At 40.5% G+C, this 12,832-nt stretch overlaps 1 protein-coding gene across 1 annotated transcript in view; it reads left to right on the top strand.

Annotated features, from left to right (window-relative positions):
• The window catches only part of MYO1E (myosin IE), a gene marked incomplete at its 5' end in the record, with an annotated part of 81,725 nt that overhangs the window by 43,962 nt on the left and 24,931 nt on the right, over positions 1 to 12,832 (top strand). The window contains 9 exon segments of the mRNA XM_084268268.1: positions 2,092 to 2,288; positions 3,011 to 3,091; positions 3,516 to 3,602; positions 4,726 to 4,812; positions 5,766 to 5,933; positions 6,665 to 6,750; positions 7,329 to 7,410; positions 8,204 to 8,310; positions 12,083 to 12,181. Of these exon segments, the coding sequence (XP_084124394.1) occupies positions 2,092 to 2,288; positions 3,011 to 3,091; positions 3,516 to 3,602; positions 4,726 to 4,812; positions 5,766 to 5,933; positions 6,665 to 6,750; positions 7,329 to 7,410; positions 8,204 to 8,310; positions 12,083 to 12,181 (994 nt within the window).

Below are 12,832 nucleotides of genomic sequence, written 5' to 3'. Positions count from 1 at the left end.
CTAAGGGTGGGGCTGCAGTGTTTGGTTCTGTGCGCCCTGCTTCATCTTGTACAGGGCCACTGATGTAACAGGAGTGCAGCTTTGCATTCTGAATTGAAGAAATCCCTTCCCAGCCTTTGAGTATGAAGTAACAGAAGCATGAGAAACCCTTTTGAGCAAACTTGAACTCTGCTCCCTTCAGTGCAGCAGCACACACACAAAACATGCTTTTATGGATGAGGCCTGTCTGACCTTGCTGCCCAGTGAAAGCAGCTCCCAGTCTGTGACGGGTGCCTCGTCTCAGGTACGCAGTCAGCACTTGGGCAGAGAGATGTGTCTGCATCCAGAAGTGCCTTGAAAATACGAAGACCATTCTTCAAGACACCAAAAGCTCCAGTTTCTAACGCCGAGTCTCTTAGAATCAAATCCACATACAGACTATTCTTGACACTTAGACAAATGCAGCTTTAAAACAGCCAGTGGTTTTTACTCTGTTGCCTGTTACAGTGCTTGATTACATTCATAGTTGAAAAGAAAGCTCTCGATATTTATGGCAAATCATGCCAGATACTACTTGTTCTCTCCAGGAGGCACAAAACCATTTAAATGGTCTTTCTTTACACTTCCACTGTATTGGAAAGATATGGCTTACACTTTCTGAAAACCAATGAAGTGAACCTCGTCTATTGCAGCATTTCTTAACAGATTGTATTTAAAACTTTTCCACAGAATACTGTTGATTACTCTTTGAGCATCATTTATTCATTTCCATGCCTATCCTGCTTTATAGCAATTTCTAGATGGTGCATCTGTGGTTTCTAACCATGGAAAACAGTCAGGCATCTTAAGAATGTGAAGTTACATTAAGTCAAGTCATATCCAGCTGTTCTTCTTTTACAGTAAATCATTAGCCCTGTGAAGAAGGAAGAGTTTGAGGGATTCAGGGTGGCTCTTACCATTCTGCTCTCTGTGTGTATTCTTACAGTAGTATTGGCTAAATACTCAGCCTGGCATATGTGACCATATTTGGTCTGACTACCTACAGTCTTCCATTCCAAAGCACGTGATGTTTGACCTTCTCAGGGATGTTGCCAGTGACACAAGTTAGTGGTGTGCTTCCTGGTACCCCAGGGTGAATGTAACCAGCCTATTGCTGGCAATAAACCAGATTTTAGAAAGCTGGTGTTAATTTGCAGTTTTAAAAATAATTTTGGATTATAGTACTGAAGGTTTTAACAAAATCATGCTGTGATGTTACAGATGTGTGAAGCACAAGTGGTTGCTGCCTTAGTGGTTATTTTACATCCTTCTCACATCAGTAAAGTAGATCTGAAAGCAACAGAGGAAACACTGTTAGAGAATTATGTGGTTTAGTGCAATACCAACTCCAGGAGCTGCCCTTGGAAGCTATTTTCATATGCTTTCAAGCCATTTCTCATTTTCCATTCTGTCAGGGGTATGGCACCTGCAGGTAACGGCTGCACCACCTGTAGGAGTGCAAAGAACACTAGACCTCTGACTGCTTATTGCATAGACTTCCTTTTCCAGCCTTGCTTTTAAACAATTTGCAAGGTACTTTTAGAGTAAGGGATTAAAAAGCTGAAACCAGGTAATTGCCAAGGCCACTGAAGAATTTTTGCAATATCCTAACTGTAGAGGAAGAAAGAGAAAGCCTATTGGGAAGCAGAGAGCATGCTTTTTACTGTACTTCAAGCATTTTTTGTTTTACAAAGAATTTTCAATGGTGTCATTTTCATTTAATGTGTGAGCTCAATGTTTTATTTCCATCTCCTCCAACAATGATTTGTTCAAACCACATAGTTCAAAACTATGACCTAAGCCAAGTGACATGTTTGAAGGTACAGAAATAGCTGACTGTTTTACTTCAGGGTGGCTTATCTTAATTGAAATCCACGTGTGTAAAGAATTTAAAGTGTCTTTGGGGAGCTGAGTGCAACTTTCCAGGCATAAATCCCTCCTCTTTTTATTTTTAAGCCACATGGTCAATGAGGTTTGTTGCTGATGATTGTTATTAGAGATAATTTCCCCCCCTTCATTCTGTATTGCTTTAGTCTGTACAGGATAATCCTGCAACTCTCATCTTTCTTGCAGTCTTGGCTTTCCCTGCTTTTCTCCTGGGAATTAACCAGGACCGCCTAAAAGAAAAACTGACCAGCAGACAGATGGACAGCAAGTGGGGAGGCAAATCTGAGTCCATTCATGTAACGCTGAATGTGGAACAAGCCTGCTACACCAGAGATGCCCTGGCCAAGGCCCTTCATTCCCGTGTTTTTGATTACTTGGTGGATGTAAGTTGGATTTGCTTGATTCTACTGAAGTATCAACGCAAGTACAAGTGCACTAGTTCCTTACAGTGGTGCTTTTGTCAGTCATTTCTGTCACCCAGTATGTGTCTTTGCCTAAATGGGAGCAGCAGCACTGAGCAGCGGGTGGGAGCATAACCACAGATAGCAAGTACGAGGCACTGATTGCATGACAACTGCTGTGCCTTGAACCAAACAAGCTATGCTTTCAGCTCTAGTTGCTCTGTCTCCTGCCACAGCTGTCCCACAGGATATTCAGACATCTCTGTTCTGTCAGCACCCATACTTCTCACAGCCTCACTCTCTCCACTGTAGCTGAGCATTTTCAGATGAGCAGAATTAGTGGATTATGGTCTCTTACACCACCCTCCTGCAGAGAAGCCCTTGGGCATCCTGACGCTGTGACATTTGAGCAAACTCAGGTTCTGTGCTGAGGTACTCTCTGTTAGAAGATATTAGACTTCTTTTACAAAGAGCAGATCCAAAGGCTCACTAACATAGAAAACAGGACAATATGCTGTTCATTTCCTAACTGTTAACAACACTCAGTTAAAAAGTGAAAGTAACATACCCTGTTACATATATTCATGATCCATTCAAATATGTTTTTTTTGAAGAAACCAACTATTTTGATATAAAGACTTAAGGATATGGATATGGATATATCTGTTAAGTATATAAACAACATTTTGTTTCTGTTTTATTAGTCTATTAATAAGGCTATGGAGAAGGACCATGAAGAATATAACATTGGTGTCCTTGATATTTATGGCTTTGAAATATTCCAGGTAAGACAATGTGGTACTCACGATTTGACCTGATCTGACCCCGGGGTAGGGGAGGGGGGTGTGGGTTTTTTGTTATTTAGAGCAGGGGTGGGGAATCCAAAACAGAAAAAAAACCCAATCTTGCGATCAGAATAAAAGCAAAAACAACCCCAAAACCCTGAAACACAAGAACAAGAAATAAACCAACCCAAGCTTCCTAGCCATTGAGTTCTCACTGGTAATGTTTCACTTACTTACTTAGTAAACATGAAGTATTGAAGAAACTTCAGAGGAACTAGGTAACTGGTCTGACACCGAACATCTGTAAAATCAGCAGCCCACCCATCACTGACAGTGTCCATTTGAATCTTTTTGCTAGCATACAAACTAAGAATTACTGTATATAAAGCACAAGACTAACTTTTAATTGTTTCCTTTTTTATAGAAAAACGGGTTTGAACAGTTCTGCATCAACTTTGTTAATGAAAAGCTCCAGCAGATTTTTATTGAACTGACACTGAAGGCAGAACAGGTAACCAGACATTATGTTTTAATTCATAAGTGAGCTGCTGCTTTTTAGTTAATGGAAACATAGAGGTTTCATCATCTGACAATAGAGTTTGCCTTGTTAAGCAAGACAAAAGAGCCCAACCTTTGTTGTTGGCTAACCCTAAAGCTGTAAAGCACATCAGCTCCAGGCTTTTCTTCCCTAAGGCAGCGGTACGGAAGTGAGTCCAATATGCAGTCATATGACTCTGCCCAGACTTGCTGCATATTCTGACTCATGGACAGAAATGGAAAACTGCAGCCTGGTTCCATCCCTCTGCTTTCGTTGGACACAACACAGTTCAACAGGAATGCTTCTCGTTTCCTCCACACATTCCCCTACTTTTATAAAATATATAGAGATGTGTGAATTAGGTAGATTAACGAGACAAGTGCAAGAATACTTCTGAAAGCATGTGCAGCTCTGCTCACAGTCTTACTGCAAAAGTCTCACTCCACACAACTGTGAGGTTCTGCATGGGAGGGCAGAGAGAATGCAGCTGAGACAGAAGCATTGTGTGCAGTATGAGCTCAGGCCTGGCACCAACTTTAGGACAGAGTTTTCAAGAATGCACATACACAGTCGCCTTTGTATGAAAGTAACTGATTGTTGCAGTTGAGCACAGAAATGACTTGCTCAGTGCCCAGCTGAACTCCTATGTATGCAACTGGAGGGGCAATTTTATTATGTTTTAGTATGAATTTTTTCCCCAGTCATGTAGCTTCTTTCTAGTTACAGGAATTGCATGCAGAATAAGAGAGAGCTGTGTCTCCATTGCATGTGCATTGCCTAAAGTGTTTTGGGAGTCTGAGCCTTGATATGCCTGTCCCAATCTTCATTTTTAAATAGCTTAGTCTGTGGATGCTGAGGTGCAGGGTCAAGGTACTGTAACCCTCACTTTGTTACCAGGTTCTGACAATGTAGGGGATAACGGCAAGGGGCGAGATGCAGCTCTTGGGCAGCAGAGACCTGGGTTTGACTGTCCCAGGTCACTTCCCCCTCCTGCCCCCTCTGAACACGAGCCGTGCAGAGTTGGTGTGCATGTCCTGCTTGGTACATCTAGTCCTACGTCCAGAGGAACATTGCCATCTCTCCTTTTACTTAACAGGAAGAATACGTGCAAGAAGGAATTAGATGGACACCAATAGATTACTTTAACAACAAAATAGTGTGTGACCTGATAGAGAACAAAGTGGTAAGTACTTAGAACAAACAGATGGGAAACCCGAGATTTTTCTCTGCAGTACTTGTGCACCTGCTTTGCTGTCAAGCCTGTTCATAGGAAAATGCAAATACTGTTGTTCAGTTACTGAGTCATACTAAGACTATATATAAAACCTTACATAAGATGTCTTATAAGAGCTCTAAGCTATATGTCATCTAAAATACATTATCTAAGGTATAAACCAAAGAGAGAGCAATAAGGTGACATGATTGATGTGTGACTAAAAAGAATACGATGGAAATCAAAATTTTATCCAAACTTTATGCTTTGAAGTTCATGACATCAGATAAGCTGCTCTCTGTCCCTGGGAGATGTATTTCAGTTTGGGGAAGCAACAGTATCAGCTTCCTTTGAGGTAACGTTGCAAATTAAGCAGAAACAAGTGAAGAGGAAGTACTGTAAATAAATTGTGTCTTTGCTCCACAGAATATTCTGCAGTTAAAATTCTTTGTGGTGGTCTTTGGACTAACAACAAATGCTGAGATGCCTTTTAAGACAGAATTAGGGCCTTTTCCCTAATTAGTTCTCATCTCTCATGTAAGCCAGATAATTTTAACAGCAATTCAAGTACTATAGCAACTTGTGTTGAAATGCACATCAAATTTTGCCCTTCTAAATCTGTATCAGGATAACTACAGGGAAAGGATGGGATTTCTGTCCCAATCTTAGCTACTTAGCTCTAAGTTTATCAAACTACAGCGTGTGAGTTTAAACACTTACCTCAGATGTGGGTTTATTTTTTTGGTGGAATGAAAAAGAATATCGCCTTGCAAAGGAATTAAGCTAAACCAAATGTTTGGTGGTTTGGGGGTTTTGATTTGTAACAGCAGTCATTGTTTTCCCCACCATTTTCCACTATCATTAAAGGAAGTGTAATGGCATCTTCCCCCCTCCCCCCTTGTTATTTTTCGTCAATGTGTTAGAATCCCCCAGGGATTATGAGCATTTTAGATGATGTGTGTGCCACAATGCATGCAGTGGGAGAAGGAGCTGACCAAACCCTGCTTCAAAAGCTCCAGATGCAGATTGGGACACACGAACATTTCAACAGCTGGAACCAGGGATTTATCATTCATCATTATGCTGGGAAGGTAATGTGGAAAATGGGCACTGGCTTGGGAGTAATGTATATATAAAGAGCAGGAACAGTAATGAAAGGAAGGGGGAAACCCTGATTTTAAATAGCCAGATTATCTCTGGAGGCAGCATCCTCCTTTCACAACGTAGGGAGGTTAGAACAAATACATATGTCCTTTACATAGGCAGGATTAATCTGGGTCTTGCTGCTATCAAACATACTGACCAGAACTGAATATTACATGTAGTAAACGCCCCTAGTATTTTTTACATTAAAATTGTAATTGCTGGTTATAGTAACAGTAAATGTAAAGAGTTCAGATATAGAAGTGACCATAGGTGAGAGGATATACCAGTAAAACTGGGAGTATAATGTTCTGTCTTCCTTTGGTATATTTCTGAGACTGTTGCTGATTTTCTGCAGTTACAGTTAACAACACTAAACCCTTATGCAAAAATTTCTCTTAAATAATATTCAATATTAAATTCACTTGTGTTGTACTATACTCATTAGCTCAGTAGCAGACACAGAATTTAAGTATACAGATGAAATCCCTTTGTGTTTGTTGTGAAAGAGTTAAATAATAATACATGCAAGGATTTAGTGATCGTTGTACTATCTTTGTTACACCAGACTAACCCAAAAAGTTCAGAATAGCTACTGATGAGGACAGAATTTAAATTTTCTTTAATTAAAATTAAGCTCTCAACTTACCACAAACAATCAATTTCCACCTTGGCCCAGGTATCTTATGATATGGATGGATTCTGCGAGAGAAATCGGGATGTTCTTTTCATGGACTTGATTGAACTCATGCAGAGCAGTGATTTGTACGTAAGCACACCTTGCTTAAAGCTAGGCCTAACGTGTTGGTCCAGGCGGATGCAGGCGGCCTGACTTCTCTCCTTTGCAACTTGTGAGCTCATTCGCAGAGAGGTGACAATAAAAGATCACTGCAGTGGAACTTGCATTGTACTGACGTTCCTTTTCTGCACAGCTGAGTAAGGCAGGTACTGCAGTGGCAGTGGCAGCTGTACAGTGACAGCCCTTTGCTCTGGCCTGAGGCTGTCAGTGACCTGGCATTCTCTGGGAACAGGCACTGTGCTGACATGCACGCTAGCTTTTTATTATGCATTTTAATTAATGGATGCTTACTTTAAGTGCGCGTTTCTCTGAGTTTAGAAGTCTGGTATCATGTCTTCCAAGGCCTTCTAGAATAGCAAGGGTTCTCTCTGTGAGGAACGAAGCTTGTAGAAAATACTGTTCTTAATAGATGTGATAGAACTGCAGATTAAGAGAAAGAGCTATTTGTATTCTGCTCAACTGTCAACTTTTACAGCATATTCCTTGACATCCCTGCACTGAAACGTCTTTCTGTGCCAATGCTGTTTTGTTTATTCTCTCCTAGGCCTTTTATAAAGGCTCTGTTTCCTGAAAATCTTCAAGTGGACAAGAAGGGCCGTCCTACCACTGCAGGCAGTAAAATCAAAGTATGTCTAGTTTTGCTGTGGTAAGGTGTGCATAGATGGGTGTGTACCTAAATTTTTAAAGTACTTTGCTGCTTTTTACTGTCCAGGCATTTTTAAAGATATGCATCAGAGATACCTTAATTGCAAAGTGATGCATGGGTTGTTTCAGCTGTTAGGTTCATGTTTGCCCAGCATCACTGTTCATTGACTGTTTTGTTCCACTGCCATTCTACAGCAGTGGGTTTTCCAAAGGAGCAATTGATGGTAGTGCTGTTAGTACTTGCATGTGCATAATGAATGAGTCCCTTCACTCAGCCACTTGATGTCCTACAATTAGCTCCAAATAACTGGCCTCTTTATAGTGCAGAAATGCAGAGGGGCCTGATCCAACACCCACTGAAGTCAACAGAAGTCTCCACATTGTGCCTTGACTAAGGCAGCAAGTATTAGAAGGGGAGATCTATTTGGAGACTGGCTAGAAGATACACACTCACCTGCAAACTTTGGAAATCGCCATTTTATCAGCCTCTTTCCTCATAATTTCACCCTGACAGTCATGTTCACCTGATGCTTTCCTTGTCACTCCACACTGTGTAATGAGTTTAATACATCACACAGGGCAGAAAATGCTGCCTTCCATTTACTGATAAGTTTTTGATGAGGTGCATATTATCCCAAGACACTTTTTCCAGAAGAGCCAAAGATCAAAGTCAGATCAACTGAATCATCAGCAGATGGTTGACAGTGTTTAGAATTCTCTCACAGACTTTACCCTGTTCAGTTGAGATCCTGTTGTTTTCCCTCAATGTTACAGAAACAAGCAAATGACCTTGTTGGCACCCTGATGAAGTGTACACCCCACTACATCCGCTGCATCAAACCGAATGAAACAAAGAAGTCTCGAGACTGGGAGGAGAGCAGGTATGGATTAGCAGAGCATGTGATGAGGAGGAACAGTGCTAATAATCAGAAAAAGCCACAGAACTTCTTAACTTGTAATCATACAGCCTACAAACAGAACTAGATACTCTAAAACCTTCAGAAATTAAGTCTGGCATGACCTCTCCTAAACTTTGGAGGTGAGCTGTGGGCACTTGGTGTAACGCAGCAGTTAGTGTGTGCAGGTCTGAGCTTTCCATTCAGCCTTGTCACACCCCCACCACACTAGGGATATGTAAAGACTCGCTTTGCCGTGTTGAATTGGCACTATATGTGAATTCTGCTTTATGCTTTGAAAACAGCCTCTGTTAGGTAGCCAAAAAGCCAGCAGGGTGTCTGTATCTGCTATCATGTATCAAACTTACCAGAAAGTCTCTAAGGCCAAGAATGTAAAAGGATCCTTTTTTTACTTCTTGAGTTTTTAAGTTCCATTAGCCAGGTCTTTAAAAAGAAGCTGCTAGAATATCATATTGGGTGATTATACAGACATTAAACATTTAATTTCATGTTTAACAAACAGTAAATCATTGGCTTGCTTTAACTCTGCTTTGCTTATATGCTGCTTTATTGCAAGATAGTCTATTTTTTGCACTGAGCTGGGTCATCAGTACGGGTCTGTATACTACACAAGGGCCTGCTAGAGATAATGTTTATTGCTGTATGTCAGGTACTTTTGGTATTGGTAAAAGTGCTGATGAGGCAAGTGGTTATTTTCATCACAGTGAATCAGTTTGCAAAGTCTGACTGATAAAAAGCATTCTTGAGCGTATCACAACATACCAGAACTCCTTTCCTGCTATTTGGTGTGCTGACTACACGATTACATGCAGATGTAAAGCACGTACAGAAGCCACAACTGGGACTGCACTTAAAAGTGTCATTTATATCTTGGCAGTAAGTGTAGACCTTCTTTCTCTAGCTTTTCCACTCCTGAAAATCCTCCTGTGCAACACTTAATTTACCAGTGATGCTGGGGATCAAAGGAGGGGGGTGAGTGGTCCCTGGAAAAGTCTATCTAGAACTTTTAAGCCTTAAGTTGGGAGGCTTTTAAAAGCCATCATTTACATATTAGAAAACAGGCCTATTATTGTGGAAGGTGTTGCTGGGAAACCAGTCAAACAAACAAACAAAAAACTAGTCCTGAGAAAAGGGCAGCTTTCAGGAAACCCTTCTGGGCAAAAATGGTTCCCATTAGCTCCTGTTTTCCCATAATGATAATGATATTTGGCAAATGCAACAGCTACTGACAGCTAATGAAATAAAGAATTGTATGCTATCAGACTCATGTGTAGGGCTCACAGTTTGGTCTCAATGGTAATCCTTCATCCCTGTTGAAAAACCTCTACGTTCTCTCCCATTTTAAACTGATTTCCACCTGTTATACTCAGTCCTTACAGCAAATACCCGGGCCTGGGGAAATGACATTTACATGCATGTGACAACTCCAGTTTAACTTGGTTTCATGGTTTTACTGTGAGAAAGTTCTGTGTTGAGGGAAATACAAAACATGACTGAGTTTGGGATGTTTTGCTGAATGTTAGGTTAGGGCTTTGTTTTCTTCTGTGATCACATAATACTGAATCAAATACATGCTCCCACAGTTAATGTGATGCAGCAGTGTTACCTAATCTGCCTGTTAGTAGCACACTGCTAGGCTCTGAAAGTTTTCCTGAGGAAGGAAAAAAACCTTCACAAAGCCTGTCTCACTTCACACTCACAGAAGCCATGTCACTCCAGTTTTGTATTGCTGTTGAATAATTTCAGAATATTTAGCACTGGAACTTAGACCTTGTGTAATATCTGAACCTTATATAATACCTTAGTTATTCCAAAAATTGGGGTGTTCTTGAAATGTGTTTTTGTTCAGGTCCTGGCACAGCCACTTGGATTTGTATTCAAAATTGCTGCATTAGCTGAATTCCCAGACCCTGACCTGCTTGAGGTTGATGTCTGGAGGGAGATATTCAGTGTGCCTTTTCTCAGAAAGAAAAGGAAAAACAGAAAAATGTCTCAAATTCTCTGTTGCTGGACACTACTACTGGCAGAACAGTAAGAAAAGGGGAGTAATACTGCTGCTCTAGTGCATTATTCCAGATGTGAACAGGAGGGAAAGCTATAAACAGGAAAATGTATTTTTGTCCACCAACTTTCTACTGTACTGGAGTTCTTGGAGCAGGTACAAAATACACTTTATTCCTTGAACACAGCAAGATTAAAGTGTGCAGTATTTATTATAAGCTAAAAGAGCATTATCACTCATTTAGTAAAATACCTCTAGTAAGTGTTCTTTAAAAAGAAGAAATAACTGAAGGGTTTGTAGCATGGGATTTCAAAAGTTTTTTCCCTTTATACTGTGAGTCATACAACAAGAATTTCTCAGCTAGAAAAAGGGGGGGAATAACCAATGGACTATACACTTTATATTGAAATTTAAAATTTCAAAATAGCTAGACAGATAATACTGAATTAACTGAGAGGAGTTCAGGATTTAAAAAGTCCTTTGTAAAAATCAGAGTAGTAGTAAGCAAACCACAATTAAATGGCTCCTTACAGGCTCACTTTTTAGATGTGTAAGGAAATGCTCTTTCACGTGCTGTTTATTAAACTTGCAGGACTAGAAATCTGACTGAAAGCCAAAGCTTCTATACTTTGCCCTGAGAACAGCAGCAGAAGCCCCTGAACACCACACTTCAGAGTTAAAAACTGACATCTGTTTCTTCTAGCCACATAACCTAAATGAGGAAATTAAAGAAATGCAAAGCAAAAACTGCAGGTTGCTAAGGAAGCTAACTGAAATTCTTCAAATCAAACCTCCAAGCATCAAATAGTACACTAGCAGGGTATGCAAGAAGGAGCATTAAATAATGTACTACAGCTCCAGAAAGAGGAAAAGGTGCCAAAGGAAGCTTTTTTTCTGGCTGTTGTTCTGCTTTGAGGTTCATGGGGCTCACTCCTTCCCTGTGCAGAGCCTAACTGAACATGTTTGGCATGAGGGAACAGTGTTGGGATGATGATGTTTCAGTTCACACATGCAGCAGAGTCCCCCCCAAAGCCACTAACACTCTGTGGGACTGGTACCAGCTTAGTTTGGGTTTGCAATTAAAGCATTCTGTGAAGGAGTTCACCAGGCATGCTTTTGGCCAGTCTTATGCCTGGCCTCACCTCCTTCCTTTGCAGGAGGAGTGGTAAAATTAGGAGTGTGCTGGGTTTTCATTAATATGTTGGCCTGGCTTGCTTTTTTCTGCTTCTTTGTGTAATGAAAGTGGTGGCATCTGGGGCTTTTTCCAGCCATCAGATTTGGGCCTTTCTCCAGAACAACTGAAAAAGAAAGCTCAACAGTGGCACACAGTAGCTCTATGTAGAACACCGGTGAAAAAACCTACAATGGAAGAAAACCATTTCCCACTCCCTTGGAAACCAGCTGTGTAGTTGTATAGGTAATAATTCCTTGGCCATTCATGGGTAATGATGTTAGTTAAGTAATTTTACATATCAATCACTTGAAATTGGAAGTTAAACTCCTAAAAAAACGCTAAGGTAAACTTAATAGATGTATTTGAGTAATGTAGTCTACCTGCCTTGAATGTTTTTCCTAGGATGTGCATGGTAATATGCAAGAACAGATTCAGATACCTGTGCACAAGTTGTAGAAGGCAGCAGTCTTTATATACAGCACAGACTTTTAACAATACCTAATCCACAGCTATGCTGAAATGAAATGGATTCTAAAGCCTTTTTTTTCTTTTGTCCACAGGGTAAAACATCAAGTGGAATACCTGGGTCTGAAAGAAAACATCCGAGTAAGAAGAGCTGGCTATGCCTACAGACGGGTTTTCAAGAAGTTTCTGCAGAGGTACAGTAATGCTCCTCTTGAAGTGTTACAGCACAGTTGTTTACATCATGAGGAGGAAAACAAGAAGTTGCAGGTTTTGAAAGCTGCTTATTTCCCAGTTACCCATTCCTTTCCCCCCCATTTATCTTGTTTACAAGATGAGTAAAGGAACACATGCCTGCCATTCAAGTGTAAAAAGTAACCTTAACTTAAATTGCTCCTTATACCCTTCCACTGGTGTTGAGACAGCTGGGAATGGTTACAACTCAAACCACTGCAGCTGCTCACTGAAAGAAAGCAAGTCAGAGCTCTGTCAGACCAATCCTTTTTTCAGTGTCTTAGGGCCAGCTATTAAGATGATTAACTGCTTCCACTAGCCAATGAAATCCTCTTAAAAATCAGAGCAATTTCAAGGTTTATACAACATTCAGCTTCTGATTTTTAGAAAAAGGAGACATACAGCTAATAAATGCCCAGACTGGGGTATTACATGACAAATCAGCTTCTGTTGGAAGTACCTGTGTTACATTTGAGAATATGGAACAAAAACCATAATCAGTTGTTGCAAGGAACAGAACAGAATTAATCAGCACAAACCAAAGCTACTAGTAACACAGAGAAGGCACTAATCATCTAGCAATAGACAGGCCTAAATACAAAATATGGACTCAA

Source organism: Gallinula chloropus (genome assembly GCF_964237585.1).
Source record: "Gallinula chloropus genome assembly, chromosome: 9".
Taxonomy (NCBI): Eukaryota; Metazoa; Chordata; class Aves; order Gruiformes; family Rallidae; genus Gallinula; species Gallinula chloropus.
Note: the sequence above shows the minus strand (reverse complement) of the source record. Positions and strands in the feature narration are given on the sequence as shown.